At 39.9% G+C, this 25,715-nt stretch overlaps 1 protein-coding gene across 5 annotated transcripts in view; it reads right to left on the bottom strand.

Moving 5' to 3' along the window:
• The window catches only part of ARID1B (AT-rich interaction domain 1B), a 409,096-nt gene that overhangs the window by 89,644 nt on the left and 293,737 nt on the right, over nucleotides 1–25,715 (bottom strand). For all 5 annotated transcript variants that reach the window (XM_065931065.1, XM_065931063.1, XM_065931067.1 and 2 more), the window contains one exon: nucleotides 3,086–3,175. In XM_065931065.1, the coding sequence (XP_065787137.1) occupies nucleotides 3,086–3,175 (90 nt within the window). The remainder of the gene's footprint in view (nucleotides 1–3,085; nucleotides 3,176–25,715) is intronic.

Genomic DNA, 25,715 nt, shown 5'->3' on the forward strand with positions numbered 1-25,715 from the left:
GGCTGACCCCCACAAGGAGTGTGGGAAGGACCCAGAACACTGCACTCCACAGGAGAGCAGGCTTTCCTGAGTCTCTTGTTTTGTGCAGGTGTCTCTGGGCAAGTGTGTTTCTGGATTCTCCGCCATTAAAGTAAATCTATCTCCTATGGGTATATTGAAGAAAATGTGTATAATTGTGGAATTTTACTCTCTTATAATCTTGCTTGTTAAAACAAATAAGTGTAAAAGGAAGTGTTTAGCTTGGTTATTTTAGCACTCAGCAGTACAGAGGCTGTGCCTTATCTTGTCTATCAGGGTTCATGGTTTCTGAGAAAAAATACATTTTTAAAAATAAGATGCCAACTCACCAATATATTTTTTTCCTCTTCTTTCATTACTTCCTTAAATAAGGGGAGAGGGTATATAAATTATGAAGGTATAAAGTAAGTTAAATTACGTGGGAATCAATACTGGGGAATTTCATAGTAAGGGTTTTCTTAGATTTACTTTGCACTATATATATTGCTGGAACATACCAAATGATGGTAAAACAAACAAAAAATGCTTTTCATTATTGTATCAAATCATTAAAATGATTATGTCATCTGCCATTAAAATACATGATCAAGTGCGATCAGGTAGGAGCTAACATATCTTCCTAGATTTAAACAAATAAAGTCATTTTAAAAAAAGTACTTGTTACCCAATTTTAGAGGAAATTTAACTCTTACATGGCAAAGCACCATCCAAGGGATGCACATGGGGCCTCCAGCACAGTCTCAGGGAAGTTAGAAGAACACGTTCATTAAAATCAATTCAGATTTAGCAAATTATAAAAGTCATCTTTTATTATTTGAAGGAAATGGTCATTAAAACTAGACAAGTTGTCAGTTATGTATCCACTACTAGTTACCAAAATCACACGAGACATAAGAGGGGGAAAAAACCCAAACCATCAACAAGTGGTTTCCATGCAGTGACACCAGAGGAACACCCTGGATTTTGTCTTGCAAATGTATTCATTTAGGTTAAAACTTTGATTTAACTACATTTCCTGTCATCTTGTCCTTCACATTTGGCATTCTACATTTTTACATTTCTTAAATGTTTGTCAGGTGGAAGGGGCTGAAAAGACAATGGAGAATGTAGAAGAGGGGTTCTTTTTCATTTTGTAGCAATAAAGGTTTATTGTAGGATTTCCAAATAAAGTACCTCTTATCTTCTGATGCTTACAAAGTAAGCAGAATTCTCCCAGTAGGAATGATGTTACAGGGTTATGGTGAAAATGAAACAACAAATATCTTCATTTTAGCTCTGAGTCTGGCCTGAGTGGGCTTTTAGCCCAGGATAATTTCTTTCTTTCTTCCTTGACCCAGTACCACAAGGTAGGTACAACCGATAGCCACAAAAAGGGAGTCTGGGGAAACTCCCACTGGCTTGGCTCCAGCGCTCCTTCCAGAAGCGTCTGTCATGTCTCCCAGACAACAGAGCCATAGGGGAGTTAACACAGAACAAGCGATTTATAGAGACGATATGACATACAAGACCAATTTATAGGAGGCCGCAGTGGGAAGTTTATAGAGAAACAAGTACACACACCACACAATTATTAAAACACACTAGAGTATCATTACAAAGTAGTGGTTCTCAAGTATGGTCCCTGGATCAGCAGCATCAGCAGCACTGAGAAACTGGTCAGAGATGCAGGTTTTCTGATGCATAATCAGAAACCTGCAGTGTGGCCTGGCAATCTGGCTTAACAAGTTCTCCAGATGGTTCTCATGCACTCCAAAGCTTAAAAACCATTACTACTCCATTATTAAAACATATTGTAGTATTTTGATAAGGGAATTAAAGTATTAACTGCACATTAAATGATAATAAAAGGTTAAATATGTAAAGGTATTAGAAATTAAAATTTCATTTTATTCCTACTAAACATTCATTTTAACACAAATGATGTATAGATAAGGGTAATCCATCTTTTTATTGGTATTACTTTCTAAATAACACATTGCTGAGTTTTTCATATGTAAAATAACCGAAACTTCATCTAATTAGAAACAAATCATCATCTTTACAACTCATACAGAAATAATTATAAACATTAGGGGTCAGGAGCCTTTAAATATTAGCTACCAAGCCAGCAACTTTTGTCTTCTGGGCAAGTGAGAGAAGAGGGGGAGCAAAGGAACGTGGCATCTCCATTGGGGGGGTGGTGTGGGGCAGGCAGGCAAGGCTTGACTCACGGGCAGTAGGAGGTGGTGATCAGGCACAGTACTAGATGGTACAGCACACTTGTGAATCCTATCTTCACTCATCCGGACTAAAATCACCATCTCCACCATCAATAAGAGTAACTTTTCCTCCAAAAGGGGGAAGTAAGACAGAAGCAAATAGATGAAGGCCTAAGGCCTCAGTCAAGGCAAGAATATATGGGGGTCAACTTGTAGAACTGAGTAAAAGGTCAGAGTCTGCAGATGCGGGACAACCTGAATGCTCAGGAAAAGCTCACACTGCTTTTTCTGGCTTGGACACGAACTAGTCTCTGAGAATGAGAAGGTCATATAGAACCTCTACGGCCCTCAATTTCTTTCTTCATAAATTGAGATGAATGGACTCTACAGTCTTCCAGGTCAGCTCCATTTCTAAGATCCTATAATTCTAAAATATAAGGTTTCACTATGCATTTAAAAATTTATTGTTAAATATCATGGGAAAAGTAACTGACCAAAATAGCTAAACAGATGCACTTTTACTTCATTAGGACCAATACCAAAAGTGAATCATTAATAGTCATTTTTACACAGCTAGATCAAATATCAGACAGCAGTTATGTTTAAACTATACTTCCTGGTTCTATGTGGACATGCAGATTCTCTGGAGCTTGAACTGGGATTTGGTAAAACCACCCAATCTACCAGAAACCATCCTTCTTTTCAGTATTTATTGTTATATGTCGGTTCTTAGGTATTTCTTTCATCCAATGAGAAAACATAATAGCTTTTTAAAAAATGTGTATAAGGAGGTACATAGGTAAGCAAACTCATTTAAACCTTATATACTCAAAACACAAAGGTATGTAAGATATGAACTGAAGACCAACCTCTTTCTTGTGGCATTGGTGACTGGCTCAAGGCAGGATGAGAACTGGATTCTGACTGGCTCCCAGGTGGCTGAGGGGGCATCTGACTTCCTGTAAAAACACAGGAGAAGAAGTGGGGATAGGGAACCCTCTGCAATAATGTTGCGATTGTGCAAAACCAAGACACAGTTAAATGTATTTAATCTTCATGATCACAAAAGGTATTGCTCCACAAAGAAAAACATACAGCTCAAAGAGTTATATCTTATACTTTTTTTTTGTAAAACAAAGAGGAAACATGCATAAACATCTTTATCAAATCACCTCCTGAAAAGTTCAATTTTCTACTGTATGAGTTCCCAAATTCACAAATCAATCTACAAGCTCAAATCTCTTGACACACACTTCTACAATACATTTAACAAAACCCCAGACTGATGAAGTCAACTCAGACTCCCAAGTTTAAACTAGCTTCTAAGTGGGCAGGCAGCATAGTGGCCAACAACCTTTTATGAGTAATATTTAGTTAATATAGCAATAAAAACTTACTTCTAAAAAACTTCTAAGTCAATCAGAGATTCAACAAAAACTTAGAAGGAAAGCTCAATTAAAAGACACAACTATAAAATATAGTGTACATTATCATTAAAGAAGAAACACTATTCTGCATCTTTTAATCTTTATTGCTAATACAGCAATAGTGTCTATTTACCAACTATTTGATTTCCATTTAATTTTTGCTTTTTGTCTTTTCAAACTATAAGGTAAGCGCCATGAGACAGGAATCAAGTTGTTTACTCCTTTAGTCCCTCCATCAGCATAACAAATAATTAATAAATCTTTGTTATTTCATGGTCCTTAATATGACAATAGGAATTAAAGCAAAACACTTTAATTAACTTTATTAAAATAAAACAAAAAATTTTTATTTTATTAACTAAAGACAGTGAATTATATGAGGTCTAGAGACATGATTTTTTAATTTAAGAACAATCAGCTCACTTTCTGCCTCAGAAGTATAGATACATTTCTGAGAGTACAAGTATTACAGAGTAACAAAGGCAGTTGAATTTAGCATAATCCTCAAAGCACTGTTTAATCATTCATTTACTCTTAAGACATCTGCAGTAAATTAGTATTAGTACCAAATAAATAAAGCAAAAACACTTACATTTTGGGTAAAAACAACTTTAAGGGTAAACACTGCCATCAACTTGGCTACAGATAGACTAAAGTTGTTGTGTGTCCACTCAGGGTCATGTGCTTCCTATGAAATACCCTACGGCCCCTAAGCTCCAGTCCATTTAGAAATTTAAAGCACTCTGCAGCCAAATACTGACTTTTTAAAATGTCACTGGGGAATCAGTTGCACTAAGATAGTAAGTGCTTACATTATAATGATTGTTTCTACATGACAGACTGAATTCATAGACTCATGACAGTAAAAAAAAACACAATAAGAGTAATTTTATGTTAATACAGGACACCTCTGCTTACACTTTACATGCCCCAGGCACTGCTCTTATATACCATATTTCAAGTAAACATAAAAAAGGCTGTAAGGATGCTCATGAATTCATAAAAAACTGCCATATCCAAGCAGCACTAGTGGTGTCTGGTGCATTTCTAAAAGATCTCTCTTTAAAGCGATGAGTTATCTACTCATTTACTAAATCTGTCTTTTAAAGTCTTTTAAACAGTCTTTTCATGGTAACGATAGACTTGCCCAAACTGTTTTAAATTCTCCATTTGCTTTCAATCCCTGTCTTTCCATCAGTAGTTTTTTTTTTTTTCCCATTTATTTTTATTAGTTGGAGGCTAATTACTCGACAATATTTGTAGTGGTTTTCCCCATACATTGACATGAATCAGCCATGGATTCACATGTATTCCCCACCCTGATCCCCCCTCTGACCTCCTCCCCCCCAACCCCATCCCTCTGGGTCTTCCACCAGCCCCCACATTGATAGTTTCATAGTTACTAAGAAATAACTTCATCTCCCATTAGCATAGGTATAAGCAAAGTCACAGCAGATGACTGTGACATGATCAGAAAACACGTTTGAGAAACATAATACAGATGATCCATTTCTGTCCAGTGACCATATAAAGAAGACAATTCAGAGCTTTTTGAACCAACTGAAATGACTCAACACCTCTCAAATCATAGATTTCTATATGCCATATGTATGATGTTAAAGAAAACCTTTTAAACAAAGTGTGGTAACTACTTTAAAAGAGAATGTTTTCATATGTAGCAAATTCACAAGAAGGCTTTAACAGTAAAACTGAGTGTTTAAACAAAGTATCATTTTCTCCCTAGTCTGTGTCTATGATGATGGAAGCACAACATGGTGATGTAAACACTATCTGTGAGGTAGAACAAATTCCACCACTTCACATGGAGGTATTCACTCTTCCAATGGCTACGTACACAATACTGTCCAAAGTTTTTGGTCCAACAAACTAAAAAAATGAAACATCAGCAAATGACCTTAATGCCTGCTTTTGCCAACTTAAAATTCTAAGCACAAGTTTGTATTAAAATTTCACAGAAGAGCTCTTATGTGTAATTAATTTAAGACTCAGAGCAAAGCTACAAAGCCAGTACAAGAGGGCTGTGCTCAGTCGTGTCCGACTCTTTGCCAGACTCCTCTGTCCATGGGCTTCTCCAGGCAAGAATACTGGAGTGGGTTGTCAGTTCCTCCCCCAGGGGATCTTCCCAACCCAAGGATCGAACCCGCATCTTCTACATTTCTTGCATTGGCAGGTGGATTCTTGACCACTAGCACCACCTGTGTAAGGGGCTGTTGTATATTCCTTAGCCCACCTCTCCTAGTGATCACATCTTATAAAACCTTTATATAATTATCAAGAGGAACTTAAAATGGTAAGAAATTACTAAGATATTTGAATTTTACCATTTTTTTTCAGTCAGTGCTTCTTTTTTCATTCTAACGTCTCATATTGCATTTAGTTGTTATTTCTCCTCTTCAGTCTAATCTGTCTTTCCTCATATTTTTGACCTTGATGCTTTTGAAGAGTTCAGATCAGTCATTTCTAGAATGTTCCTCAATTTGGCTTAGTCTGTTATTTTGTCAGGACCGAAGCAAGGTAATGCATTTTGGGACATAGACAACAAAAGTGTTGTGCCCTTTTCAGTTCATTCTACCAAGAGGTTAATGTCACTGATGTTTCATTTGTGGTGACTTTTGCTTACTTGGCAAAGCTGTTGTCTACCAAGCTCCAATAAAAAGTTACTGCATTTTTGCTCTTTGTAGTTGATGAGTATCTTAGGGGAGATATTTGAGACTGCAAACCCTGTGTCTCCTCAATCTTGCACCCACTAATTTTAGCATCCATTAGAGAACCTTGTCTGCAGCGTTTATTACAGTGGTGCTTGCTAACGATAATATTTTGTTTCCCTCTTTCCTTCCACATTTGCGAATGGGAATCTACTATGAGGAAGAATAATCTCTTCTCCATTTCTTCATGTATTTATTAGACTGCCTCTATTCATATGGACTCGATATGGCAGACACATCACAGAATGATTTCCAATGAGTCAAATTCTTATGTAATTTCCACCTTTTCACTGAGGGCAGAACCTGTGTCTTGGCTTCTAATAAAAGAATATAACAGAAGTGATGGGATATCATTTCTAAAATTATTTTATATGGCAAAGTTAAAGGGATTTTATAGACCTAATTAAAGTCCATAATCAGTTGACTTTGAAATAATCAGAAGGGAAGGAACCCTGTGAGGGCCTGATGCTAAGAGAGGGCTTAGGCCTTCTGTAAGGATGCTCCTGATGGCCTTGATGAAGTACGCTTCTACGATGGGAACTGAGCCGCACGGCTAGGACAGGCAGCCTCTGGAACTTGAGGGCCTCACTTCTGCAACCACAGGATACAAATTCTTCCGAACAGTCTGAATGAGACTGGAAGCACAGTATGTCCAAGCTGAGCCTCCAGATGAATATGAGACAACCCAACACTTGGACCAGAGCCATTTGACCCTGAGAAGAGGACCTAGTGAGGTTGTGACTGGACTCATGACCATGGAAAATGTGAGATTAATAAATGCGTGTTGTTTTATGCTGCTAAATTGTGATAATTTGCCATATTGAACAGAAAATTCACACACTCATGGATTAAAATCCAATTATGCCATTATTTTGTTGCTCAAATTGTTTCAGCTTTGACCATTAGAAGCTCCTTCAAATCTTTATTTTTTAGAAGTCACAAGGTATTCCAGGCTCATCTTTTATTTTCCTTGCCCCAGTCCTATAGTCAATCACTTCTCCTCAAAGCTCTGGTTCTTTCTATTAGAGAATGGTGTTAAGAGACTAAAATCTGGGCATTGGGCCTGCTGGTTATTTCTGGGGAGTTACTGCTTCCAGCCTCTCTCACACCAATGCGCACATACACACTCTATACCTCAGTGTGTGCGTGTGTAAAATCATGAGTGTGGGGCTTCCCTCGTGGCTCAGTGGTAAAGAGACCACCTGCCAATGCGGGAGATGAAAGAGTCTGGTTTCAATCCCCGAGATGGGAAGATCCCCTGGAGAAAGAAATGGCAACGCACTCCAGGGTTCTTGCCTGGAAAATTCCATGGACCGAGGAGCCTGGTGGGCTACAGTCCATGGGGTTGCAAAGAGTCGGACACGACTGAGCAACTGAACACACACACACTATTGTATTTGGTTAGCTAGTATTTTCCTTAGAATTTTAACACTAGGAGAGGCTTTCAGGGAATTTTTCTAATTAAAGATAGCTTTTAAGAACTAAATCAAAATAAGCATCAATTAAACATTTGAAAGAACAAAACATTAGGATTTTAGTTTATAACAAAACTGAGAGAGACAGGCTAATAAGTATACTTTTGGTTAATTAGCACACATCTAGTAATGTATCGGAGAAGGCAATGGCACCCCACTCTAGTACTCTTGCCTGGAAAATCCCATGGACGGAGGAGCCTGGTAGGCTGCAGTCCATGGGGTCACCAAGAGTCAGACAAGACTGAGCGACTTCACTTTCACTTTTCACTTTCATGCATTGGAGAAGGAAATGGCAACCCACTCCAGTATTCTTACCTGGAGAATCCCAGGGACAGGGGAGTCTGGTGGGCTGCCGTCTATGGGGTCACACAGAGTTGGACACGACTGAAGTGACTTAGCATGCATGCATGCATAGTAATGTATAACTTACAGTGGAAGGCTTGAGACATGAATATATTACAGCCTGGTATACTTCATAGATCAAGCTGGTGGGGCAGTCAGTACTCACAAGTTTAAGTTCTGTTTCTTATAGGCAACACAGTCTTAATATTCCCCATAGTTCTTATCTTACTTCTCTGTATCATTTGTCCTATTCTCACCAGAATGTAAATTCTATGAGTATTGAGAACTCTATTTTTTTCCCTACTATATCCTTTGAACCAAACATTCAATAAATATTTGTTGATTAAATAAATGTGTGACTGATTACTCCAGAAACCAAGTGCAGACTAATAGTTAATTAGATCTTTATAAGTTATCAGTAAATATGTAGTTTTATCTTATTATTCCAGAGTAGGAATAGGCAACTGTTTTCCTATAAACTGCCAGATAGTATATATTTCAGGTTTTGCAGGCCATATGTTCTCTGTCTCAACTATTCAACGCAGTTGTTGTAGTGCAAAAGAAGACAGAGACAACATGTAAACAGAGCAGCATAAATAAAACTTTATTTACAAAAACAGGTGGCAAGCTGGATTTGGCCCAAAGGTGGTAGTTGCTGATCCCTATTCTAAACTACAATATCATTAAAGAAACATTCAAGAACACTTGCTCAGAAAGTCAGTAAATATCAAATGGCATTTATTAACAACAGTGATGACTTAGAAAGCCAGTACACCCTCCAAACTTAGTAAAGAGGCCTACATAAATAAATGCCAGTAAGAATTTCATTTGTGCCCTCTTCCAAATCAGATCTAGTGTATAGGGTGCCCTGGATTCCTCAGCACTTAATTCAAGTGCAGTTCTAAGACTTAAATGGCAAGTGCATTTAGCAAATATATTTTTAGAGAAGCAATTCCTTGTAGTTCTATGCTCCCAACATTTTTTGGCCGGACTGAAACAAATAAATCAGAACTATTGATCAGATGCAGTCATATTTAAGTTACACTCTACCACTGTTTTGTTGGGGCAGCAGAGAATAAACATGAGAAAAACAGGATTTCTACATTAATCATTTATTGAGGCCAAAATTTCCCTGGGTTAATTTCTTTCTAAATTACTATAGCATACAACTACAGGAACTCAATAAGAACAAGCATACTAACTCTGAACTACAACAGTCTCTGGCAAGCAAATCATTCACGCTTTTAAAAGTAATACCATGCTATCTCTAAATAATACTAATAGACAAAGAAATACCCAGAAATCTCATTTTTCAAAAGTTGTAGTGGACAGGAGAAAAGAATTTCTTCCCTTCACACTGTTGTTGCTTAAAAAAGAAACAAACAAAAAAAAAACCTAAGATGGATTTGGGCTTCCCTTGTGGTTCAGCTGGTAAAGAATCCACCTGTAATGTGGGAGACCTGGGTTCGATCTCTGGGTTGGGCAGATCCTCTGGAGAAGGGAAAGGCTACCCACTCCAGTATTCTGGCCTAGAGAATTCCATGGACTATATAATCCATGGTGTCACAAAGAGTCGGACATAACTGAGCGACTTCACTTTCACAAGATGGATTTAGTTAACCAAGATTGAATAATGATAAAATTAATCAACAGGGTAAATCTGGAGTTTTAATGACAGACACTACTCAGATCTCAACTTTCCTGCCTGGAATCCATTCTCCCTCTCCAATTTTACTACATTAACTGACAATGGGAAAAAGTGGATAAAGACAGAGCAACATCTGGAAAGCATATTTATTTGTCTTAACAATTTCTTATATAAATTGGAGATGGTTTTACTTGAATGTAAAAAATGACATTAAAAAAACCACTCCATACTTATTATATACGAGGCACTGTACTAAATGATATTTCACCATTAGTATTTGAGGAGGACTGGCTTCTTAAAATTAACATGAAATGACACATTGATGCACAGAGACCTTAATGATTTTGTTAGCCCATCTTGCTCAGTAAGGATCTTCAGGGTGTGTGGGGATCATGAGGTGTTTAGTGACAAAAACTTGGATCCTATTCACAATTTATTTTTTGAAATTAATAAGGGAAAGACAGGCTTGTTAGGAAACATACGGCCTGCAAATTATGTGAATTAAATTGCCAGCTGGGGCTGTTGTTGAATATTGAGAAGAAATGAGGAATATTTCCATTTTGTGAATAATTCTACTATGACCACATTCTTTCCCTGGAATGCTGCTACAAAAATCAATATATATTTTATAGTTTTGAGCAATTAGCAACTGAATTATGCTCCCACTTTTCAAGAAATCTTGGTAGTCACTAACTTTAGTGAGGAGTTGCTGCTGTTGTTTTAAGAGCACACACTGTAGAAATTACTGCTACCAATTACCGATACAACATAGTCATGATCAACTTTCATTTTGCACTGCCATTCATTATTCAACTCTGTGCATCCCAAACTAAGACACTGGGTTGCATTTTTCTAATACATCCTCATACTTCATGTTATGGAAGTCAGCTCTCTCAAGCAGAACATGAGACTCCTCTGCCACAGTCTGACCTTACAGATTTTTTGGAGGATATAATTTCTTATATTTTGCAGCTATTTCCTCTCATTTCTAAAACACAAAGTACTTGTTGTTGTTATTGTTCAGTCACTCAGTCGTGTTCAACTCTGTGACCCTGTTGACTGCAGTACGTCAGGCTTCCCTGTCCTTCACCATCTCCCAGAGTTGCCCAAACTTGTGTCCATCAAGTCGGTGATGCCATCCAACAATCTCATCCTCTGTCATCCCCTTTTCCTCCCGCCTTCAATCTTTCCCAGCATCAGAGTCGTTTCCAATGAGTCAGCTCTTCACATCAGTTGGCCAAAGCACTGGTGCTTCAGCTTCATCATCAGTCCTTCCAATGAATATTCAGGGTTGATTTCCTTTAGGATGGACTGGTTTGATCTCCTTGTAGTCCAAGGGACTCTCAAGAGTCTTCTCCAACACCACAGTTCAAGAGCATCAGTTCACTGGCACTCAGCCTTCTTTAAGGTCCAACTTTCGCATTCATACATGACTACTAGAAAATCATAGCTTTGACTAAATGGACCTTTATTGGCAAAGTAATGTCTCTGCTTTTTAAAATGCTGTCTAGGTTTGTCATAGGTTTTCTTCCAAGGAGCAAGGATCTTTTAATTTCATGGCAGCAGTCACTGACCACAGTGGTTTTAGAGCCCAAGAAAATAAAGTCTGTCACTATTTTCATCGTTTCCCCATCTATTTGCCATGAACTGATGGGACCAGATGCCATGATCTTAGTTTTCTGAATGCTGAGTTTTAAGCCAGATTTTTCATTCATCTCTTTCACCTTCAAGAGGTTTTTTAGTTCCTCTTTGCTTTCTGCTATATGGATGGTGTTATCTGCATATCTGAGGTTATTGATGTTTCTCCCAGCAATCCTGATTCCAGTTTGTGCTTCATCCAGCCCAGCATTTCACATGATGTACTCTGCATATAAGCTAAGTAAGCAGGGTGACAATGTACAACCTTGATGTACTCCTTTTACAACTTGGAACCAGTCCATTGTTCCATGCCTGTTTCTAACTGTTGCTTCTTGACCTGCATACAGGTTTCTCAGGAAGCAGGTAAGGTGGTCTGGTATTCTCATCTCGTTCAGAATTTTCCAGTTTGTTGTGATCCACACAGTCAAAGGCTTTAGTGTAGTCCATGAAGCAGAAGTAGATGTTTTTCTGGAACTCTCTTGCTTTTTCGACGATCCAATGGATGTTGGCAATTTGATCTCTGGTGCCTTTTCTAAATCCAGCTTGAGCATCTGGAGTTCTCAGTTAACGTACTGTTGAAGACTGGTTTGGAGAATTTTGAGCATTACTTTGCTAGCATGTGAAGTGAGTGCAATTGTGTGGTAGTCTGAACATTCTTTGGCATTGCCCTTCTTTGGGATTGAAATGAAAACTGACCTTTTCTAGTCGCGTGGCCACTGCTGAGTTTTCCAAAATTGCTGGCATATTAAGTGCAGCACTTTAATAGCATCATCTTTTAGGATTTGAAACAGCTCAGCTAGAATTCCATCACCTCCACTACCTCGTTCATAGTGACGACTTGACTTCGAATTCCAGGATGTCTGGTTCTAGGTGAGTGAACACACCATCGTGGTTATCTGGGTTATTAAGATCTTTTTTGTATAGCTCTGCTGTGTATTCTTGCCACTTCCTCTTAATATCTTCTGCTTCTGTTAGGTTCATACCATTTCTGTCCTTTATTTTGCCTGTATTTGCATGAGATATTCCCTTGGTATCTCTAATTTTCTCTAGTCTTTCCCACTCTGTTGTTTTCCTCTATTTCTTTGCAATGCTCACTTACAAAGGCTTTCTTATTTCTCCTTGCTATTTTTTGGAACTCTGCATTCAGATGGGTATATCTTTCCTTTTCTCCTTTGCCTTTTGTTTCTCTTCTTTTCTCAGGTTTTTGTAATGCTTCTTTACAAATAGCTGACCCTAACACAAAGTATTGGTTAGGATCTTTTCTTTGCTGTGATAATGGATAAACATGATTTTGTTTATAGACGGCAATGGTGGATAGCATGGTGGGCTCCATATCTACAGAAATCACCGAACATCTTATCTACGATCATATCCAAATCAATGTGATTAGATAGTGCAGTTCTGCAATGCAAGCAGCAAAGACTTCCCTGGTCATCTTTAGAGTAAACTGAAATACCTGCATAACATCTAAGAGAAACGGTGTGAGTGAAAAATGAGCTTTCAATAATCCATAAATTTAATAAATGGCCTAGTCTTAGGCATTTATTTAGATGCTTTAGAAAATACACAAATTATTTTGAGTATAGCATCTCTCTGTAGGTGTCTCCTGTTTAATCTGCTTCAATAAAGGGAAAAATTTTTTTCTTATTCAGATTCATGGAATCTGCTCAGGCTGCAGCTTAGTGCTTACAGTGAACAGTTTACTAAGGGACTTCACGATGGACTCCCAGTACTTACTAATGTTTGCTGTCTTACCAAGAAGTGCTGTATCAGGGTAAGGAAGGTGGAAAGGCAGCTGTGAACAGGCTGTCAACACAATACTTGACAGTGAACGAACTCTGTCTCAAACTAGAGTAGTATATGATAGAAAGTAACACTTTCCTCTACCTGTACCCTCCAAAAGGGAACACAGAGCCACAGCAACCTGCTCCCCCAACTTCAAACAGGGAACATGAACCTTGGATGACAAACCTTTCTATATCTTATGGTTCAAAAGTTCATTCAAAATAGGGTAAGATTTTCCCAAGTCCTTACCCAAGAAATTACAAACTGTTGATGTGTCACTGGCTCCTGAAAATAAAAATTAGTACTGCAAGAGGCATAACTTGTGGACTTCAAAGGCATGAAGGTAATGAAGTAATCCCCACAAACATGACAGAACCCTGACAAGAACCACATATCTCCACTCCAAACACGAAGTCAAATACCTGCTGTATTATGTTTCCAACTACTCCCTCCACTGTAGTCTCAGGTTATGAGTCTCACTATTAATCTCACTGCTGAAGTCCAACACAGAGTTAACTACAAAGGTCTATCATGCATCCTACATAAAAATTATGCCCTCAAAGGGATCTACTATAAACTCTCTGGGTTTTGTTTTTCGTAAGCTTGCTATTATGCATTATTATTTCACTCGGCCCACTGGATTGAACCAGAAGTTTTCTAATTGGCCTCTGGTATTAAGTAGTAAAGTTAGCTAATGTCTTTCATGAGGAAGCCCACTGGATAACCTCACTACCTGACACTCATTAAAGTCCTTTTGGGTAGACACTCTCCTACAGAGAACTGGAGGGAAGAAATTAAAAGGCTCTCTCACAAGACGCATGGTAAGTCAAGTCAGGGAATACGAGGTAAAACAGATATTGTCACTCAGTCGTGTATGACTCTTTGGAACCCCATGGAATGCAGCATGCCAGGCCTCGCTGTCCATCACCAACTCCCGGAGTTTGCTCAAACTCATGTCCATTGAGTCGATGATGCCATCCAACCTTCTCATCCTGTCATTCCCTTCTCCTCCCACCTTCAATCTGTCCCAGCATCAGGGTCTTTTCAAATGAGTCAGTTCTTCACATCATGTGTCCAAAGTATTGGAGTTTCAGCTTCAACATCAGTCCTTCCAATGAATATTCAGGACTGATTTCCTTTACGATGGACTGGTTGGATCTCCTTGTAGTCCAAGGGACTCTCAAGAGTCTTCTCCAACACCACAGTTCAAAAAATATCAATTCTTCAGCACTCAGCTTTCTTCACAGTCCAACTCTCACATCCATACATGACTACTGGAAAAACCATAGATAGACCTTTACTGATAAAGTAGTGTCTCTGCTTTTTAATATGCTGTCTAGGTTGGTCATAACTTTTCTTCCTAGGAACAAGCGTCTTTTAATTTCATGGCTGCAATCACCATCTGCAGTGATTTTGGAGCCCCCCAAAATCAAGTCTGATACTGCTTCCACTGTTTCCCCAACTATTTGCCATGAAGTGATGGGACCAGATGCCATGATCTTCTTTTTCTGAATGTTGAGCTTAAAGCCAACTTTTTCACTCTCCTCTTTCACTTTCATCAGGAGGCTCTTTAGTTCTTCTTCACTTTCTGCCATAAGGGTGGTGTCATCTGCATATCTGAGGTTATTGATATTTCTCCCGGCAATCTTGATTCCAGCTTGTGCTCCTTCCAGCCCAGCGTTTCTCATGATGTACTCTGCATATAAGTTAAATAAGCAGGATGACAATATACAGCCTTGATGTACTCCTTTCCCTATTTGGAACCAGCCTCTTGAGAAACCAGTATGCAGGTCAGGAAGCAACAGTTAGAACCGGACATGCAACAACAGACTGGTTCCAAAGCAGATTATTAGATGTTACTATTTCGATCTCTAAACTCTTTAACTCAAGAAAAACCAGAGCCCTAAACACATACAGCAAATTCTCAGCACTAAAATGTAACATTTTTAGTCTGGACAACTCCTAAAAGACCTACAAGGTGTGAGAGAGCAGCAGTGTCTGATTTCACTGAGGCGTGATGTTCAGCCCTGCACTACAGCTGTTGAGGGACCTGAGCAATGGCTTAACCTGGGTGCTCACTTTGTTCCCAGTGCCATCTGGTTCAGATCTTTACTCCCCCAACAACTCTGGTCAAGTGATTAAAAACTGCTTCTTTGTGAGAAATGCCGCTAAATAAAAGATAAAACCTTGAAAGTTTATCAACTTTAAGTGTGAAGACATGTTATGACCAAAGATTTAGAAAGCAGGAGCCACTTCCATCTTTGTGATATATGAGGATCTCAGGAGGTATCCCTTATCAACATCAGAGACTCACTGAAAAATACAAACTACCATGCTAAAAATCTGCTCAATGCCTGTACTCACCCTCCTCATAAACATACACCCTTTCTGCCAGCTTTAAAGCTCAGGTGTACAATTTAAAAGTCTTTAAGGTGCAGAAAAATCTTTGAGGAAAGAGAAGATTTGTTTGGATATAACATAGCTGCCCTGTCCTCCACCTGGAAGTCTAGATCCATAGTACTCTGTCATCTATAAGAAGAGGTAGATTCTGAACATTATTCCTACAGAACACCAGACACAAAATGCAGAATAGCTACCAGCTAAATCTGTTCTAATCCTTGCTTTGATGTAAGGTAAGAGGCAGGGGAGGGGAAATCATAGAGCAGGCAAGTTTCTATTTCTCTTGAGAGGACAAATTAATAAAAATAAAACTTAATTTCCCCCTACTCTTACCCATTCTTATTCCTCCTCAATATTTTACCTCTTTCTAGGATTCCTTTTTTCTTTGAGAAGCTTAATATTTGGCTGCCTTCTGAAGAAATGGGTATAGTGACAGATGAAAGACTTGTATTCACCGTATAATTCAGAATAAGGGAAAAAATCGACTGCTGTGCATTTAAGATTCTAACAACCTTGCAATTTTGTATAGTCGTTTCCCCCACCCGTTCTTTTGAAGAAATCTGCTTTTATTCTGTTAATAACTAACCACAGTTGCAGCAGCATGGATCCGATTAGCAGTTCTTATGGTACAAAGCGGAGAGGGAAAAAAAGCTGTGAACAGGGTTGCCAATTTGTCCACCTGGGCCCCCAGGAGAAAGATTAGATGAGGCGCCTGCCTGCTCCCTTTTTTCCACTTGATCGCTGCTCTATACTGCCTGATAAGAGTCAGGCCTTTTGAAAGCCAAGGCACTTTCTTTCCTTTAATAACAGTTTCACTTCCTTCCACCCCCTCTTGTCACAACTTTCTCATTCTGGGTCCCAATACGTCAGGACGACTCTCAAGTGTAAACATAAGCAGCTATGGAAAGTACCCGCACACCGATGCTCACCTGTGTCGAGATGTCTGGCATCTACCACAGAGACCCACAGAGGAGCCTACACACAGGGACACTGCAGGGAGGCCGCCCACGCTTTCCAGACAGCAAGGTGGGACACATGGGCAGTCCACAGGCATTTTTGTGCTACTTCTGGATGAAAGATAAGGTAGGAAAAGATACACAGTCTGGGAGTTTACGGGGATTTGAGGAAAATGGCATAGTATATATAAATTTGGGACCAACAGTAAAAATACTGGCATTGCAGGTGACATGGTTTCTAGGTATTTTCTATATAGATGTGTAATTAAGTGTCAATGCATGTACTAAAAGAAAACACTGTTTTCTCAAAGTGTTTAAAAATTCACTATATTTATAATTATACTTAATAATGAGAGCTTATTGTCATGATATTGATATAAAACAACTTTTAATAGCAAAAGTGAAAGCACTGTAGTATGCTGAAAAAGTTTAAAAAGAAACCCAAGGCTTCTGACTGAAATCTCTATGTTCTAAGCAGCACAACCAACCCTATATTATTTTTACTTAAAGGTACTGGGGTAGCTGGCGGGGCGGGGTGGGCAGCGGTGATGAGTTCAGGAGTATGCCTCCCAGAAACAAAGGATGACTAGGCTATGGGCAAAGCACCACTCTAGAGGCACCTGCAGAGGGGCCTGGTGGGCGAGCCCAAGACAGTAGAGCCTGTGATACAGGGGCCACTCTAAGACAGCAGGATATTAACTGCTGCAGCACAAACAGGAAGGAAGACGTTCTGGATCACATCGTCATATGTTTTTTAATCTACTCTTTTATTTCAGATTTTAAATAAACATTCAGCAAGTATCTTTCTTTTTCATGAATACGTGTTTCTTACCTACCTCTGCTTGTCACTTCCACATATCTGGAGCCTATTATTCATGTGTTGCTGAAACCTAAATTCCAGCCCTTAGCTAACATTTCATGTTTACCTAGCCAGTGCTGGCAATGGATACTTGGAAACGGGAATACTATCCGAGTAATGACAAAACCCTCCCCAGAGCCAATCTGTTTCTGATTGGCCATTTTCTTGGAAGATCTGGTTAGTTACTAACAACAGATATTTATTAAAAAAAGATGAGACAATGAAAAAAACTGGACATTACACAAGTCCAGAATTTTGCTACAGTACCTATGTGACACAATTTCTGCATATGATGGATTAGAATCAGGCAGGGTCTACATATGAAGAGGTCTGGTTTAAAATGTCAGATTTTGGGACCACTATTTCAGGTTCTGTTTTTGAGAGGAAGAAAATAGAATAATCTTATCACAGTGGAATCTCTTCCCAGAGGGAAGGCAAATAGAATGATCCCATAAACTGTGAATTGTGGGCTCCCCAGGTGGTACTTGAGATAAAGAATTCGCCTGCCAAATCAGGAGACATAAGGGATGTGGGTTCAACACCTGGGTCGAAAAGATCCCCTGGAGAAGGGCATTCTTGCCCTCCAGTATTCTTGCCTAGAAAGTCCCATGAACAGAGGAGACTGGCAGGTTACAGTCCATAGTGTTGCAAAGAGTCAGATATGACTGAAACAACTTAGCACATTAACTGAAACACAGATGCAGAAAGATGGCTTCCAGCCATAGGATGAAAGGTTATGTAAGTTATAAACTTTAGTACTCTCTTTTCTTGAAAACTTATTTATTCTAAGAGAACTGTGAACTCTTTAATTGGGCCAACATTTCTGGAGTGCCTTTTAGTTGTCAAGCACTGTTCTTGGCACCGAGGGAAAAAAGCAAGCAAATGATCACTGCCTTCAAGAAGCCCCTGGGCTAGCTCGAGGACCCTGAACACCAAGAGGGACAGTAGGACTCTCTCTGGTATGGAGGGGTCGGTATGACCTTGCAAAAGAAAAAAGACAATGGAGCTGGGTCTTGAAGGGTAAGTAGGAGTTTGCCAGCTGGTAACAGGCAGGATGGATACTCCAGGCAAAAGGAATTCAGTTCTGAAGGAGGAAAGATCTGACCCAAAGCCACTCTTAGTAGACCTGAAACAGGGAATACTAAACTAAACTTTCCACTGTCCACTTCTAGTAAAAACTAACATGCAACATAAACAAACAAACAAAACACTATGCACTGGGGTTCAACTCTCTTAAAAATATGTTTTTGCCTTTTTTGCAAGTAGAATTTAAATGATATGATTTTTGGATTTCGTGTTAAATAAGACTAAAAGGAACAACTGTGAAAATAAGGGATTCTATTACTAACTGAATTAGGCCTGAGACTATAACAATTATTTTATCATAAAGATTTTTTTCCCATGACATTACAATTTCAATTGAATTAGAACCTAGCTATAGAAAATTTTTTTTTTAAAAGGTAATATGCTGCCCCATAAAAAATGAGCTATTTATCTCTAAGTTTTTCTGTGACCCATACATACATGATCATAACTGGGAGTACTAGCTTCCTTTTAAAACATGCCCTTGGGACATATCTAGGGAAGTGTTAGGCTGAAATGGATACAGGTGGTCTCTTTCATATTCCACAAAGTCTTTCTCTGCACTGCTTCTAGAGCACCAGACTCTCCCTTATTTTCCATTTCTGTCACTGGCTATTCATTTTCCTCTTCGTGGTCTCTTACATTTTGGAGTGCCCTAAGGTTCAGTCCTCAGAATTCTTCTCTCAGTATTTCCAAACCTGGCTACACATAATAATCACCTGGAGAGCTTACCACAGAGTATTCCACTCAGATCCATTAAGCTGGCATCTCTGGGGTCTGGCCCAGGACGTTTCACGTAGCTAGAGTTGAGAACCACTGACCTCCACTCATTCCCCAGATCAGAAGCTCCCAGACTGCAACTTCAGCTTCAGCTAGGAACTTGCCGGAAATGCAAATTCTCCAGCTTCACCCAAACCTACTGAGTCAGAAACTGGGTGTGGGGTCTAGTCATCTGTGCTCTCACCACCCTCCAAGTGACTGTGGTGAAGGCCAGGTGTCCTAGGTGACAGTATCCAGATCCCTAATGACTCATAGGCTTTCTTCTCCAGTCTAGATCTCTACTTGGAATCCAGAGTCTTCATATAACCAGCTGCCTATTCAAAAGTTGCCCTATGGATGCCAAATAAGCTTCTCAAATGTTACATCTTCAAAACCAAACTCCAGATTCCTCTTTCAAAAATTTACTCCTTCGTCTTCTACTGGACAGAACCACTGTTTACCACCAATCTCTCAGGCCAAAAACATCCTGTCCCCACTACTGCTACCCACACCTGTAGCCATGACCAAGCCCCCGACAGGTCTGGCGACTGCAACAGCCCCCAACAGGTCTCACTGCTTCTGCCCCACCCCCTCTACAGTCCACTCAGCAGCCACAATGACCCTTTTACAGTCTGCCCTGGATCATGCCATTCTCTGTCTTCTCCGCCATCACACTTAAATTCCTCAATTCCAATCACAACCTACAAAACCCAAGAGAAGCTGGTCTTGGTTTGCCCTGTAATCTAACCACCTATCATTCTGTTCCATCTCCCCTTCCCCATTATGCTCCAGCCCCAAAGACTTCCTTCTGGGTCCCCTGCCCAGCACTCAAAACACACCCCTATTCAGGGCCTTCGTACTCACTCTCTGCTCTGCCTGGATACCTCACTCCTAGACTTGCTTTTGACCTTCATTCACTGAGCCTCTTGTTTGAATATTAAGTTCTTAAAGACACCGTCCCTAATTATTGCCATCTAAAGAAGCAACCTCATTCCCTCCACCCAACAATATACTATTTACTATTTGCGTATTTCCTGTCTTTCTCATTAGAATTTAAGTTTCATGAGGACAGGTCCCTTTGCCATTTATAGTCAGAGTATTTTCTTCAGTTCTAGAAACATGCCCACAGCATAAGATGCATTGAGCACTTTGCTGAATTAATGACTGAAAGAAAAAAATGAGCAGTTGGGCTAGTGGGCTTTCCTCAGAACATCATCTGATTTTCTCAACAGCAAAAGTGCAACATGCTACTAAAAAAAAAAAAAAAAATTCAATGAATTAATCCATTTGGCATCCTCAGCAAGGTCACATTCTTGGCATTCAGCTATACGCATTTAACGTAGTTTGCAAGTACAAACTCCTATGTCACTTTCTGTTTGGAAAAGAGAGTATCAACATTAACAATCTCTGGTTATATCATTTATAAACACGCAGATGTGGATTATTAAAGATTAATGCATTTGAGGACTGGTGTCGGCATTCCGTTTGTCTCTTGCCGAAACCAATTCTGTTCTTCATTAGTCAATGACAACCCATATCACCCTGTTATGGAAGAGAAATCAAAGGTGTAAGTGTGAATTGAGAGTAAGTGATGAAACTGATTAGTAAGAGACTTAACGGCTATAATCAATCAACACATCATAATAATCGTGGCTCCAGGGTTATCAGAAGATAGGGAAATAAACATGACACTCCATGTAAAACAGTTTTGTTCCTTTCACAACTACCATTTTTTCCCTTTAGAAAGTAGAGTAACACATCAAAAGTTAGTGGAAATCAACTTCAGAAACATCTTGACTGGAAGAACTGTTCACTTTATCACCATTTTCCAAAATGTAGTTAAGTGACTTTTGAAACTTGTACTTTTAGGCTAAAATTAGTTCCTAAAAGCTTTTGTGCCCCTCCTTTCCGATTCCCCATTCCCTGTGAGGAAGAAAGGACAACAGGTCGATGCCAACAGTGTCAACACTGGCAGCGCACAGCTGGTTCGAGAAGCAGCGGCAGTCAGTCAGTCAAGCACACGATGAGAGGACTGTCAGTCTCCTCAGCTCAAGAAATGAAAACAAACGGCAAACAGGGCTCTGAAGTGCTTCTTCAGTGAATAAAGTAAAAAAAAAAAAAGGAAGAAGTGGGAGTGGCCCGCTGGATCTAGCACGTCAGCACTTTCGTCACCGCTGAACTTGCAGAGCCGGATGAGGCACAAACAGCACTCTGGTGACACGGGCTTTCCTGCATTTTCATATGCGGAAGATCAAAGAAAGCAAACGAAAAATGAGAGGAGAGTTTAGACTGAACTACATGACTTAATTTTAACTAAGAGGGGGGAGCAAAACCAAGTGGGACTGTGTATTTTGAGAAAATCCCACTGTTCTCATTTCTGAATGTAAGAGGAGGATAAAAGGCTTACTTTGAAATTTGTTGGGATGGAAGAACTGGAACGAATTCTGCTTTTGGAAAGGAGGAGAAAAAGCACATTACCTAATGATCAGAACACCTGACTTGGGTCAGGAGAGACCTCTAAAGGGCAGAGTGGCTAAGAGCGCGAGAGCAGCTGTTTCCAACGCAAGGACCTGGCTGCAGGTCAGCAGGGGAACCTGCCCTTCAGAAACGGCAGGAGACCTAGGCACAGCCAGGACCCTGGCTGCATTCTAAATTAGGATCTTGAAGGCGGAGGCTCTAGTAACCAGTAACCATGCCACTGCAGCTCTCTAAAAGACAAAACACTTTGTTGCTTTCTTAGGCATTGCTAAACATAATTTGGAAAGGATCTGAAATTACTGTTTTGTATAACACAAATATTTTACTTTGTAAGGGAAAAAAATTACTGGCTGAAGTTCTCTTTGGTTTGTAGAACTGCTGAATCGATGTTTTCTGGGCTGCCACAGATTAAAAACACGGATATATCAATGGCATTTTGTGTTTAAGAATTTTTTCCTCTGCGCAGCTTGCCAATAAGCAGCATGCATCTTCCCTCAACAAGCTGTTGCAGGATTTCCACTTCACGAGAAGCCAAACAGGAACACTTGATGGATATTTCAAAATAAGGCTACCAGGTAGGGTGACTGTGCAGACTTTAAATAAAAAATTTTAGCGATTCTAATGTTATCATGAAAGGAAACTGGTTTAGAAGCACTTATAGAAATTAACTCATAACTTTACCCTGAGTTGTATTAAACAAGGATAAATTAAAAAGTAGAAAAATTACTTATTTAGAATGGGTTGGGCTTGAGCCCTAAGAGTTCTAAAAATCCAAGGGGAATGGATTAAAAAAGAGAGACACTGATTTGCATCCTCCGGTGTTCATTTCATAGGTACTAATCTTGACAAATTAGACCAGGAACTATCATTTCCTCTCACTAAAATCCTTCCTGTTCACTCCAGCCTATGACTAAGTCTTAACTGCAATTCATTTTTCTCTTTCCCATTATAGCATCCTTCCAGAATCTGGTTGTCTGAATGTCAAATTAAGCAAGAAAATTAATTTTTTTTGTCTAGAATATCTTCTTGTTTGTATCTGCAACTATATCAGCTCCTATAGAAATCTACTTAGCTCTTATTTTTGAAGCAGAGGGTAAAGCGAGTGAATACATACACAGAAGAACTCTAAATATACCTTAACGCTGCCCAAACAGTTATCTTCCATATTTAATCTACTACATGCCACCTTCCTCGGAATTCATTCTTTCAGCCTCTGAGATTTTCCCGAGGGGCACAAATTCATTATTGTTAGCTGGTACACTGGATGCATCGCTTACCATCCGGGAACTGACATGATAAAGCTTCAAAGAATCAGGCTTAACCATAAAGTAACTGGTGCTTTATGAGAGCGGAAGGGCGATCTCTGGCAAAGCCATTTCTGCAGGCTCTTAAAACCCGTGATCCTTTTCAAAGGACAGCCACTTATTTGGTAGGTATGAGTCTCTGCAAGGAAAGAGGGACAGAGCAGCTCCACCCGGGGAGCAGCTCAGAAGGGAAAGGCTCCAGCTGGTGGCAGAGGAGGAACCCGGGCGGGGGGTGGTGCGCAAGGAATGGAAAAAGATCAGAGCAAGCTTGAGAGACTGATGAAATACGACTCTCCCCTTGCCCTCCTTCTTCCTTTACAGCCTCTCAGCACTGAGGATACCCTGACCCACACGGCCTCATGCTCTCTTCCGGCCAGTAGTCAAACTGGGGAAGGATGAGGTGGGAGGCGAGATACAGCAAAGAGCAAAGCACATACAACTTAAAAGGAGGGAGTTTCACGTTCATATTTGATGAAATTTCATTTTGTTTCTGTCTATGACAGCTAGGAAAATGTTGACTTTGATTGGTCTTCTCATAACAAACACCTAATACTATGCCAGAAAAAGAATGGTTTGAAACAAATGTCTCTTCATCATGACATTAATGAGAATACCTACTTTTCTATCTTTGGTCCTAGTCTATTATCGCCAACAGCCCTCTGCTGTCAGAAGAAAGTGATTAACTCTACCTAAAACTGGATTTGTAACAAATGCTTAAACAAACAACAAAAAAGGTGGGGAGGGGGCAGGAAATCTGTTCAGGACTTTAGTTTTTATCCTTAGATCTTTAATAATAAAACCAATGACCTGTCCTCAACAGTCGGAACATTTCAAGTTTCTATAGACAAAAATGTCTATCAGGCTATGAACAGTTAATATCTGCCTGCCTATCACCGTCCCCCACTAAGGTTCACCTTTCTTAATATTTAAACACTGTTGCTGCTTACAGCACATGGAGAAAAAAGCTGACAAAAGCCTTTGTCCAATAAAATAAAAATAAAAAAGTTCGGCTTATTTACATTTTTGCTTTGTTAGTAAACTGTAATGGTTGGCTCTGGAGGCAAGACAAGTGAAATTAACATCCACTAAATCTTTTGGCAACAGCAACGCATTCTGAGGTTGTGCTTCGTCAGCTTCTACTATGCGTTAGGACGAATTAGACCTGGTGTAAGACCTGCACAATACACTATGTGTAAGGACGCATTAGGCCCAGTGCAAGACCTACACAATACATTCAAGACCCAACAGTTTATTCTCCTTAAATCAAGGTACATAACTTGATTCCTGGCTGTAACCCAGGAAGCAATGCAATGGGATCATTTATTAGAAGGAAAACAAAATGTTTACTATCATACATTTCAGAATCAACTGCACCCTACATTAGATTTACTTTATTTAAATGTGTACATACATACATACTAACAATTAGAAAGATGGGGAGATTTCTGTCTCTAAATATAAAAACATCAACCAGAAGAGGAAAGGGAAACGAAACACTAAGTAAAAACCCAGAAAGTGTACAATGGCACTGGGGGAACATGTAACATACATGTTTCTGTTTGCAAATGCTTGTTTAGATTAGACCACCAGGCCGAATCCTTCCCCCTAACCACAGACAGCTGTGATGCTGGAGCCCAGAAATGTGCACACAAAGGGAGAGAATCCATGTGGCTACTCACCACAGAAAATCTCCATCCTGCTTTTCAAAAGAAAGGAAGGAAAAGCCCCACTGAGTTAGGGATGTGCCAGGGCCGATGTTGTGCCAGCGCATCAGAGTACTTGTTCCCATGACACTCACAATGTTTGCGAGGCAGCATGACAGGAGGGCGAATTTGCAGTGGGTGGAGAAACGGTTTAACAGGCAAGAAACAGAGTCAGCCATTCGGGGTGCTTTCCTGGGCTTTTGTTTATCTACCTCTGTGATACTTAATTTACCAGATACTTCATTTACCAGAGCAGAGATGGAGAAAAATGACTGCTCTTCTTCAACAAACCCAGGGAGAACCACGCTAGGAAGACTCTCCCGTAACATTCTGGCTTTACTTCACCCCAGCTATCAGCTACACAACAGCTGTTCATTTTAACAATGACTTGCTGGAGAGACAATGATTGAAGGAGCCAATCTGTGACACATGGAGAGGAGGCAGCAAGATACAGCAGGAGTTAATGGGAGAGAAGTGGAGTCAGGGAAAACCAGTCAGTGGTGGGAATGGGAGGAAGGGTGAGGGAGAAAAGAAAGCAAAAGGCTACAGACAGAAAAATACAGGGAAATTCCAAACAGATGGTTTCAAAACGCAATCTGAGGACCATGCCCAGGGTAAGAAACCATGTAATCTCTGTCAGACATTTCTGCTGTGCTGGTTCGGGCTCAGGAGCAAACGCAGACAGACTAGATGTCATCTTAGGATCTGCGTGTGTGCGCGCAGTCGCTCAGCTGTGGCCGGCTCTGTGACCCCAAGGACTGCGGCCCTCCAGGCTCCTCGGCCCACAGAATTCTCTAAGCAAGAACACTGGAGTGGGCTGCAATTTCCTACTCCAGTGGATCTTTCTGACCCAGGGATTGAACCCATGTGTCTGCGCCTCCTGCATTGGCAGGTGGGATTCTTCACTACCAGCGCC

The sequence above is a fragment of the Muntiacus reevesi genome, chromosome 3 (assembly GCF_963930625.1).
Source record: "Muntiacus reevesi chromosome 3, mMunRee1.1, whole genome shotgun sequence".
Taxonomy (NCBI): Eukaryota; Metazoa; Chordata; class Mammalia; order Artiodactyla; family Cervidae; genus Muntiacus; species Muntiacus reevesi.